This window comes from Myiozetetes cayanensis, unplaced genomic scaffold (genome assembly GCF_022539395.1).
Source record: "Myiozetetes cayanensis isolate MyiCay16 unplaced genomic scaffold, myiCay2020 scf19, whole genome shotgun sequence".
NCBI classification, from domain to species: Eukaryota; Metazoa; Chordata; class Aves; order Passeriformes; family Tyrannidae; genus Myiozetetes; species Myiozetetes cayanensis.
Genome location: NW_026087400.1, coordinates 31,828 through 43,411, shown reverse-complemented (window position 1 = coordinate 43,411; position 11,584 = coordinate 31,828). Strand labels below are relative to the sequence as shown.

The window sequence follows — 11,584 nt, the reverse complement described above, 5'->3', positions numbered from 1 at the left end:
ACCCCAGCCCGCCGCAGTGCTCCCGCCCCACCCCCTTCCCAGGCGGGGAAGGGAGGGAACCCCTGAGGCAACCCCTGCACTCCCGTGGAAGGGGCGGAGAGATCCGCGCATGCGCCCGTCGGGCGCGTTGCTAGGGGAGGAGCGCGCGTGGAGCCGCTGCCTCCCGCTGGGCACAGGGCGGGACGCCTTGGAGAACGCCGGGCGCTGAGGGTTCCCCGCTCCGCACCGGAGCTGGAGCCCTTCGCCAGGCCCCGGGGAGCATATGGAGAGCGGCCCGCGCAATGCCATAGTGTTCAACGCGTCCAAGGGGGAGAGCTTCACGCCTGCCGGCGGCTACAAGGCCTTGCGGAAGAGGCTGCGCGGGAGCTGGAAGGTGCTGAGGTGAGGGGCGGCTAGGAGGGGACAAACAAACCTCCACGGGTTTGTGTGGTCCTCGTTGAGTACCCGAATAGCCTTTGGGGACCGTAGAATCGTAGAATGGTATGGGTTGGAAGGGACCTGAATCATCTTGTTCCAACCCCTTGCCATGGAGAGGGACACCTTCCACTGGACCAGGTTGTTCTGAGCCCTGGCCAGTCCCATCTTTAATGGGATGTATTTCATGAGCTAAGGTCGCTCTCTTGCATTAATTGCTCTGTGGTATCAGCTGTTCTGTCGCTATGGGATGTTGTGCGTGGTTCTTTGGAGCTTCCAGCTGCCTTGCCTGTGGAAGAGATAGAGTGTAAGTTATAAGGTTGAAAATCCTCATACAGGTTTTTGAGTCTATCTGGGTTTGGAGTTTGGGAGGCAAAAGAAAACGGCCTTTGTGCAGATGATATTGTTTATCTGTTCTCTACAAAGCAGCATCAAACTGTTTGGGGGGGGGGTAGGCTGGATATCAGGAAAAGGTTCTTCCCACGTGGGGTGGTTGGGCCCTGAACAGGATCCCCCCGGACAGCGGTCACAGCCCCAAGGCTGCCAGAGCTCAAGGAGTGTTTGGACAACACTCTGAGGGACAGGGTGGGATTGTTGGGGTATCCTTTGCAGGGCCAGGAGCTGGACTTGATGATCCTTGTGGGTCCCTTCCTGCTTGGGATATTCTGTGATTCTATGAAATGTGCCCAGAGCAAAAAGAAGAAGAAGAATCAAAAGAACAAGAGGAAGCTCCTCAGGTGCAAAGTTTAATAACAGCTGTGACAGTTTATAGTAGCTCTGGATCTGCCACAGTACCTTGTTAGAGGAGCTTTACTGTTTAGTTGGTTGACAATTGTAAGGATTGTTTTTGCTCAAGCTGTCAACTTTAAACCCAGATGAAAGGATATGAAGTGACTGAAGTGATTTGCTTTGTGTTTGTTTGCCAGTCCTTTAAAAAAAAAAAAAGAAAAAAGTTCTGGTTTTGAACTATATTCAAGAATAGCATGTGCCTTTATTAATCTATTCATAGCCTAAAAGATGAGATCACATCGGAGAAACTGTTTGGAGTAAAACTGTGGATTACAGCAGGGCCAAGAGAGAAGTTCAGTGCTGATGAGGTAAGACATCAATAACTGTTTTCAAATTAGTTCTGTTTTAAGATTTGCTTAGATAGAAAAGAACAACACCGAAGACTGCAGTTGTGCTGTTTTAGATGAATTTACACAAATTGAAATTTGAGTGTTTTTCTCATAGGAACAAGTTAATTGCAAGCAGTCAGAATCCTTTACCTTCCCTCATAACTTCCTGCAGTCTTGTGTGTATCTTCATTCATGTGTGTGTTTGTTTGTTTGTTTGTTTGTTTTTCCTGGATCTTTGTTGTCTTCCAGTTTTACGTTCTGAAGAAATTCCTGGAGGATGGTGGAGCCATCCTGGTGATGCTCAGGGAAGGTGGAGAGTCCCGTAATGGCACAAATATTAACTTCTTGTTAGAAGAATATGGGATCATATTCAATAATGGTAATGGGGCTTACTGAGAGCTTTTATTCATCTGTTTTCAGCAAAATCTAAAGAGCAGGTTCAAACTTTGGAGATACAAGCCAAGAAAATCCTTCTCACAAAGTATCCCTTGGTCTAAAAGATGTTTTTTCTTCTTAAATCTACATGTATCTGGCAGGGTAATACTGGAATACATCGAGAGTTTTCCATGGGCAGAGTACATGGATAACAACTTAGCCATTTCCATTCCTTTGCTGTACTTGTTAGTGTTAATGGTATTTACTAAAGAAAATTAATTCTAGTGACATTTCTTGATTAAAAAGCCTTTCATTTAAGACATTTTCCACGCATTTTAATGAATTGAATCACTTCATGCTCACCCTGAACAAAGACTGGCACTTTTCTTTAGCAGACCAGTAAAATGTCATTCAGTGTGAAAAAAGAAAAACCAACCAACCTAAGTCAGCTGTATCTCAGTGTACTAAAATATTCTTAGGGTCTTTAGTGGCTTTTCTAAATGATACCTTTTTGTGTATGAACAGGATTCAGTTCATCCTGGTTTGGAAGATACACTGGAAAAAAGAATTTGGAGTTGTAAAATTTGTTAAATGCTGTTTTAACTGGATCATCCTTTTGCCTCTTCTGCTTTGCAGAAGGTGGAGAGGGGCTTATTTTCTCATATTATTTATCAGTGAAGGCTGATTTGAATTCTTTTGGGAACCGAATGCTAGTGCTGGAAGCACACAGCCAGGGAATCCAAGAGCTAAACCAGTTTTTCATTGCTGTGTCTAGCACACTCATCAGCTAAGATGTAAATGTCTATATTTTTTCTTTCCTCAAGATGCTGTAGTACGAAATGTATATTATAAGTACCACCACCCAAAAGAAGCACTAATCTCTGATGGAGTTTTGAACAGGTAAATATTTGGAGTATATAAATCTTTACAGTAAACACTTGCAATCTGTATTGCTTTCAGTAAGTTTTGCCTTTCAACATCTTGTAGGGGAATCTGTGAAGCTGCAAGAAAAACAGTACTTGAGACAACAGATGAAGATGGAAGTGGGCATGACTCACAGTAAGTGTTTTTCTGTGAGGAAACTGATGTGAAAATATGTAGAATAACTCAGAATTAGCAGGTTTGTGATTAGCAGCAGTTTGTTGTGCTTGACAATACAAGGTTTTATAATGCATTTCTTATGTCAGCTTCTTAGGTTATATCTGGAAAGGAGGATCTATTTAGTAGTGGACAGAAATTGGACAGAAATTCTCTCATGATCTGATCTTTTTTGCCCCTAGTCTGTGAGTTTGAATTTAATTAAAAAATGTAAATATTAATAACCTGGAAAAACCTGTAGAGAGAGACTGAAATGTGGTTACAATGATCTGCATGTTGGAAGCAAGGCTTTGGCTTTCCACCGACAGTGCACAATTGCAGTTTGCACTGTGAGTTTTATAAATATGTGCAGCCTGCCTTATACATGCAGGTACTTAGGGAGTTGCTGTATTTCCTGCAGAGCTCTCACTTTTGTGTATCCTTTTGGAGCCACATTGAATGTGATGAAACCAGCAGTGGCAATTCTGTCAACAGGATCCGTCTGCTTCCCACTCAACAGGCCTATTCTGGCTTTCTATCAGCATGAGGTAGGATTGTGCCTGTGACATGCCTTGCATTCCACCTACAAAAACTGGGAGTGTATCCTCTGGTAGTACTTACAAACCCATGTCTGTCTTTTGATGCATCTGCAAAATCCAGATGAGCCAGTGACTCCTATCTCTTTTTATGGTAAACTCCTTTGCATGGGGCTCAGAGGAGAATTAATTTGATGGTCAGCAAAGATTACATATTTTTTGTTTGACAGATGGATGCATTTAGTTCTTTGTTGAAGTTTGGGTTTTTTTCCTACCCTTTTAGTGACAATTTATTAAGACTATCATTAGCTTCATAAGTACACCATACCGAATTAATTACTGTCACCTTGGAATCAGTAGGTTTTTCATATGTTATCTTACTCATCCAGACTTGATGCTTTATAAAAATAAATTCAGAAATCTAGTAGTAGTGGATGAGTACAAACAAAGGATTGATATTGTTAGTGAATGTGAACAAATTAACACATTTCTTACTATGTAGGTGAGTTTCCTATTGTGGTTTTCTGATATCCTTGTTAGGAAGGGGATTTTTTTCTTCCTTGAGGATGCCCAACTTCATTCCCCCCTACTGTGGCTGAAATGAACTGTGTAAATCAAAGCAAATACAGCAGCATGAAGTGAATTTACAAGTACACTTACTGCTTGCATTTTGTCTGCAGCTGTCAGAGTAAGATATCCCAAGGGAGAAACTTGGTAGCAGGAAAACAAGATCTCTCAGATTGGAAAAGAGATTTGATAAAGAATAGGAACAGAAAGTGAAGGAATGGAAAGAGCGAGCAGAGGATCTACCCAGTTGTGGGTAAAGCATGTAGAGTTAGCTTAAACTGCGAATCATGGAGTGTGGAACATCCGAAATGTGTTAAACAAACTGGAGCTTTATTTGATGTATCAAATAAACACTGAAGAACGGGTTGCAGAAAGTTAATAAAGCAGTAACAGTTATCTCTAAAACTGTGATTTGGAAGGAGTTTTTGCTAAATTGTCTTCTTTGTTGATAGAGTCAAGGTGGAAAGATGGCAGCATTGGGATCTTCCCACATGTTCAGTGATCAATATTTAGATAAAGAAGAAAATGGTAAGATCATGGTAAGTTGGGTGGGGGGTTTGGGTTACCTTTTTTTTATTTATTTAAAAACACATCTGTGGATCTTCACAGCACTTCCAAAGCGCTCCAGGCTCAGTAGCTTCGTTTTAGAGCAACACAGCTATGAAATGGATTCAATATGGAGATTCTAATCCAATACTAGTAGATATGCTTTGATATATTACCTATATTTTGTCTTATTTTTCATGGTATGTTATTTAATTGATTTAATATGAATGTTTAAGCCTAGTATGAGATTACTTGATCTTTCTGAAAATAATTAAGTTTTACCCTTCTTCAGGATGTGCTTTTCCAGTGGCTCACAACATCAGATATCCACTTAAACCAGATGGATATGGAGGACCCTGAGGTAAGAGAGATCCATCACAAGGAGGTAAAGAATAGTGTGATCAGTTTTGGCACACCCTGTATTTAGGACGGAATGGTTAACAGCAAGGTGGATGTTGCTGCTGCTGTTGCAGAACCTTCATTCAGGGTCTAAGATGGAGTAGACAGTTGGCTTCAGAGTAAAAAATATTTGTATCTCTTAGACTTAGGTTGCTCTTCATTATCACACTGCATTTGTGAAAGTCTCTTTTCAATTTGCCCATCTCTATGAGATCATTTGCTGCTCCAGGGTAGTAAGTTTGAAATTCACTCTGAGCCCTAAGACAAGAGGAATGTGCAGGAAGTGAAGGCAGATTTTCTGAGTAGGGATCAAATTGTATTTCAATTTTAGTTGTTTTTTTAACTGATGTATGCAAATGCTATTTTTATTGGAAATAGCGTATGTGATAAAATTGTATACTCTGAGTGCATAAAAGAACAAGTCTTGCACAGTTGACTAGTAAGCCGGTTCTTTTAATGTTAATTAACAGCTGAAACATCCGTATAGGGAGTGGCTTTACAGCAAGAGAATAGAGTTTGCACAGTTGGTGATCTAGTGAGCTGCACTGCAAAGAGACACACCTGGTAAAGAGTGAAATAATTATTTCTAGATGAGATTTTAGGTGAGATATAAACTAGAAAGAGACTGTGTGAACAGGTTGGCCATTTTAAATCCCAGGTGTGCATATCTGTGTTCAGATTTCAGACTATACCATGCTTCCAGACACAGCTGCGCTGTCTGAGCAACTGCGAGTCTGCCTGCAAGAAGGAGATGAGAACCCAAGAGACTTCACAAAGCTGTTTGATACATCTCTTTATCAGCTGGATACAACTGCCCTCCCTTCAGTTATCAAGTCAGCAGCAGTGATTTTCTTATTACTTATTTATTCCATTCTGTATTATGCATTTTCTGTTTGTGTTTAACTGTGTCTCCTTAAGAGCAGAAGGGGCTGAGCTGTAAGCAGCATTCTGAATACGGATATACCAGGAGATGGATTTGTACAGTGTGACAATGTTTTCTCTTGCTTCTTGTGTTAACTGTAATTTCTGAGCTTCTTTTCACCTTTTTTTCTGACTACTTTTGATTCTGTGATCTGATAGTTTCAGTAGAACTGTCTGCAGTGATGTTGGACACTTTCTGGAATGATAACTGAGAGCTGGTCATTTTTCCACTTTTGAATTACTTGGCATTTACTGAAAACTGCATTTTCATTCCCTTTTGCATTTCCCAGTAATTGTGTCTTGAGATTTATCAGCTGATCAGTTTTACCAGTTTGTGTCACTATCAGTTTTGTCCATCATAACTCTTTTACCCAGATCTGAACATGCTGAGTAGTGGCAGCTTAACACAGATTCCATGAAACTCCACTCTATTGTGGACACTCTTCTTTCTTCTTACTCTGTATTTCTTGTACTTTCACAAGTTGTGAATTGATAGGGGGATCTCCCTTCTGATCCCATGACAAATACTTTTTTAAAAATAACTTCTAGTTACAGACTTCCTGAAAAGTCTTTGAAATTGCAATTCTGCTTTTTTTGAACTAGATCACTTTTTCTTCATCCATGTTCATCCCTTTAAAAGTTGCTTGAAGAATTGACGTGTGACTTCCTTCTTTTTCAGCATTTTATATGTCCACCTATCATCTTCCTCTGTCATAATTTTAACTAATTTTCTCACTATAGAAGTCACTTATTACTGATATGCAGTTCTCCGAGGTCCTTCTAAAATGGACATCACATTTTTTTAATGCTGTTACTGTGCATAACATTGACCCTGGTGTCCTCATAAAAATCCATCTCTATAGCCTGCAAGTGGAAATGGATTTTATATCATTTTCCCCCCCCTCATTCTTTGTCTTTTTCTATGCTGCAGAGCTTATGAAGAGCTGAATGTGAAACATGAACGCCTCCAACTCATTCAGCCTCAATTTGAGACTCCGCTACCTGTCCTCCAGCCAGCTGTGAGTAACCTCCTTGCTCATACAGCTCAGGGAGAATCCTTCTCCATGAAGGTTGGGCTTGATTATCTTGGAGGCCTTTTCCAACCTTAATGATTCTGTGGTCCATTTGTTTCTTGTCAAATCCCTGTGTGTCATTTCTATAGTTTTTTTGTTTTGTTTTTTAAAGTGAGAAATGCTGTAGTAACAATGAATCACTTGGGAGTTGAATACACTTTAGGGACTATCTTTTAGGAAAGAACCCTTATTTACACTTATCAACAAAGCTTGAAAATGTAGTATGTGGTGCCATAACAGAATGCTCTGTATGTGATGCCCCAAAAGGCGAATAAAAACTACTTAGAGACAGAGTTTTATACCTTTAAACAGCAGGTATTTACTGTTCGACGCCAGGAAGCCCTCTGGCTCGGGCCGGACAATAGGGCTCCGAGGTGGTCAGGCCAGAAGGGGTAATTTATACAGTCTTTGATTATGATTGCAACATATTCACATACATATTCATATTAGATTACAATATTCATGGCAGGTGGAGTCAGGGGCGGGTTTTGAGGCATGGTCTTCATTTTGGGGAATGATTTGGTGGTACATCTGGTCTTACTTCATCGGAGGGTCTCAATTTTACTCCTCTTCAGCGGTGACCCCTGGTGAACTTCTGAACTTTCCATTGTTTCGTGTTCTATTCACTGAGGCTTGAAGAAAGCCTTGGCTTCAGGCCTATTTTACCTATTTGAATGTCTACCTTAGCTCATTTGGCTATAATTTATTACCTCTGAGGAGCCCCTGGTGGTCTAGTGGTAAAGGCGCCGCGCTATCACCGCGGAGACCCGGGTTCGATTCCCGGTCAGGGCCACTCCCCGGGCAGGTGGGGCTCGTTAGCCCTTAAAGGCAACCCACCTACGTCCTAAGGACCTCGCTGCCACCGTCCAAGCTCGCTTGGCCCCGGCAGATGAACCTTAGGATTAAAGGGTGGGCTCAGTTCCGCGCACACTGTGTCTCACCTAAAAAATCCAATGCGCAGGCTGGAAGGTGTAAAGACCTTCCCCGGATCTTCGCTCGCGAAGACTGGCCAATGTTTAATTACCTCTGAGCTCTTTGTACACTGTTCTTTGTGGGTTTAGGTCTGCTGAATTTGTACAGAACAAAATTTCCTTTGAGTAAGGTAGAAAACGGGGGGAGAGAGAAAAGCGGGTCTTTGCAGTAAGATGCTTCAATTAACCCTTCTAAAGCCTTGTTTTGCTTCAATGTGTGAGCCTTTAGTTGAGAGGCTGATGGCTCAGCCTTTGCTGTGAAAACAGGAAACGGTATCTCAGAAAGCAGTGGTGTAAGTACTACACTGACTGTTGCCAGGGAGGAGCTAGTCTATCCTGCTCTGCTTCCATCTCCACATCCTCAGGGGAAGTAGAAAGTGGAGTCTTTTACAGCAAGAGCTGATCAAACTTTTACCAGCAGAGGTTTGGGCTGAAAGCAACATGAGCTACGATGGTGTGAAACTAATTTCAAAAAGCAGGAATCTCTATCTGAGTTTTGCTGTCATGGCTCCATCCGTCTTTATCCTGGCCATTGAAAAAGCAGTACTGGGATCCTTACAGCTGCAGGGGTGCAACTGAAAGTAGTGTCTCATGCACTGCTCTTTAAAAACCTAAGTCCAGCTTATGCCATAAGTGGTGACTGCATGAAGAAGAACTCATCACCAGAACTGATGTGAATATGTTTCCAAGGTGCGCTGTTATGGGGAGGTACGTTCCTCAGCTATCTCAGCCAACTAAGTCTCATAGAGCAAAACAGAAACTGCAAATGCAGTATGTCTAGTTGTCATGCTGGGTGGTAATTCTGACATGCTTGTAATAATAATGAACATTCCAAAAGAGTTTAGTCACAAAATATAAATGGAATTTTCAAAAAGGTGTCCCTTTGTGCTGTGGGCTTTGGAGGCGCTTTTATTTATATAAAAGGTTTCTTCAAGTCCAGTCTAAGTCCAAAACTGTTGTCTTAGAGATCTGTAAAGTGTAAGAAAACATGGGGCAATAAACCAAGCTACTTCTTCTCTTTAAGGTTTTTCCACCTGCTTTCAGAGAATTGCCTGCTCCACCTCTGGAACTGTTTGACTTGGATGAAACCTTTTCCTCTGAGAAAGCTCGTCTTGCAGAGATCACAAACAAATGTAAGTGGAGCAGACTGCTTGTTTACACATTTATATATAAAATCCAAATTTTTAGGGGAAATTTGTTGTTATATTTAATTTTAAAACATGGGCTTCGTTTTTGAAAATTCAGCGCTCTCATCTTGATCCAGGAAACTGGAAGCTCATGTCTATTGATAAGCTGCCTTTATGCACCATGACATTTTATTTTGTTTGTTACATGACATTCTATCTATGTTTCTGCCTGCTGTTTCCTACATTGTGTGTAAATTGCTTTGTGCACTCTCACTGATTAATTTCACATCTTTTTATGCTTTGAAGTGAAAATATTAATATTATTCTAAACACACTTAGGTCTAAAGAAGACGAGAAGGTGCCAGCTGCAGGAGGACATCACGGCTAGTCCACTGAGCTTAGTTATAGGACTCAACTTCCCTGAATGCCAACAACAAATGAAGATTTGTAGTAGTTTTTTTCTAGCTGATGCAGATATGTGTGATACTCACCTGCCTCCTTCCCTGGGTGCTTGTTTAGGTACTGATGATGACCTGGAATTCTACGTACGAAAATGTGGCGATATCCTGGGAGTAACAAGTAAACTCCCAAAGGAGAAACAAGATGCCAGATATATCCTGGAGCACATCTTCTTCCAAGTGGTTGAGTTTAAGAAACTGAATCAGGTATTTTTAATAACAGAATTAGAAGTGAGTAATTGGTAGTAGCAGCACTGAGGCTGGTGTGTCTTTGTAGCAGCTACACTTGTCGCAGGCAAGAAGCCTGGGATGTAAGACATTTGTTGTGCAATAAATTAGACCAGTGAAGTGTGATCCACAGTACTTACGATTTTTAATCTGTAGCGAATGTGTAGTGCTCCATTAAATAAGTTTTTATTTTAATTTGGGGATTAGTACATGCAAAGGTAGTTTTGGTAATTTCAGCTGAATCAAATTCATTAATAGTGCCTGAGTAAAAGCAGTGTGCCCTCAGGAGTGTTCACAGCTCTTGCCAGTTCTGCAGTGCGGAAGTAAAACCAGCATTGTTACTCAGGAGCAGTACTATGCTGAAATAATTCTTCATAGTAAATTTGGTGCTTTGAAGTCTGTTTGGAGCATATTAACAGATCAGTTGTTTGTGTTAACAAGTATTCCCTATTTTTCAAATATTCTAGTTAAGCCACAAAAAATCTGACAGTTCTACCCTATTGTTAAAATTCTTATTTTTCTTCCTGGTTTTTTTTTCCCTCCTCTTCTCTTACCTAAGGAACATGATATTGACACAAGTGAAGCTGGATTCCACAACGGCAACTGAGACCTGGCTTTCTCCAGTTTGACATCAGACTTTTGAGTGAAAATACACTTCTCTCTTTTTTTAAAACTCCTTTCCAGTATATTGATTGGGACTGACTCACTAGTTCACTGAATGCTTGGATTGTTTATGTGTGGTAGTTTGGATACTTAATGCCTTTTGGGAAAGTGCTTGTATTTCACAAGGACTTTCCAAATAATTTCTTATTTTTCTACTTTATTGAAACTGTAATTTTGTAATATATTTAAAAAAATATTATACAAAGAAAATGTGTTTGGGGTCCTTCTTTCTGGCTCTAGCATTTGTGTTCTTCTAAGGTTTACTGTGGGTTCTCCTGATATACAGAAAGCCCTTAATTGCACTCTGGGAAGAATTGTTATTTTGGTTTGGGAACTGGGAAAAAGAAAATAAAGTCATAAACACAGGAGCAGCTGAAACCATATATGTCACTCTGAGGCAGCCTGCTTTTGTCTCTATGCCAAAGTGAAACAAGGAGAGATGAGTTTGCTATTGTAGAATGAAAATATTTCTTTCAAGGGAGGGAAGAATTTGAAAGTAAGCAAAAATGACATTGTTGCACATTGCTGCCTTGTGTAAGACTGGAAATACATAATTTTGAAAAGAAAGGACAGCATGTGGGTGAAAAAGATTTTAGGATTGAATTGATCATTATTAACAAAATGTGATACTGTGCAGAAACTCAGGAATATTTTTACTTCCAGTTATTTGATATCTGGCCCATTCCCCAAGGTGATGAACTATGTAATGCACAAGGAGGGAAATTCAGATTAAACTCATTGACCGTGAAATGTTGAAGCTCAACGCACAGCAAAAATAGAGCCAAGAAGATCAGTGGGGAGAAGAAAAAATTTGTCAACATCATCAACACCACGTGTCTTTATTGCAAGACCTTTTTCTAATATCTATATGGTGAGATTGCACTTTAAATACAGCATTTTTTGGCTATCAGTATGACACTCGAATTGTTAAGTGAAAATTCTTCCCTCACTCAAGCCTTCCATGACACATGTGCTTTGTCTTGCTCTGCCATGTGTTTTAATATCAATGCTGCTTTTTGCAAAAGATCTGTTCATCTTTTACCCCCCAAAAAATCTTTTTATTTTACATTTCTTCATGCTTCACATGCCATCTTGGCACAGGGTTTTCTAA

At 40.5% G+C, this 11,584-nt stretch overlaps 1 protein-coding gene across 2 annotated transcripts; it reads left to right on the top strand.

Moving 5' to 3' along the window:
- Positions 1-133: 133 nt before the first annotated feature.
- On the top strand, positions 134-10,683 carry IFT52 (intraflagellar transport 52). Of its 2 annotated transcripts, XM_050313912.1 has the most exons (13): positions 134-381; positions 1,424-1,511; positions 1,782-1,911; positions 2,732-2,807; positions 2,895-2,966; positions 3,406-3,532; positions 4,540-4,626; positions 4,926-4,994; positions 5,711-5,865; positions 6,885-6,972; positions 9,022-9,130; positions 9,644-9,789; positions 10,370-10,683. In XM_050313912.1, exons 1-13 carry the CDS (start codon positions 263-265, stop codon positions 10,415-10,417), a joined length of 1,314 nt encoding a protein of 437 aa, XP_050169869.1. In that variant the 5' UTR covers positions 134-262; the 3' UTR covers positions 10,418-10,683. The 2 variants fall into 2 exon arrangements, with proteins under 2 accessions (XP_050169869.1, XP_050169871.1); XM_050313914.1 differs by lacking the exons at positions 134-381; positions 1,782-1,911.
- Positions 10,684-11,584: the final 901 nt, after the last annotated feature.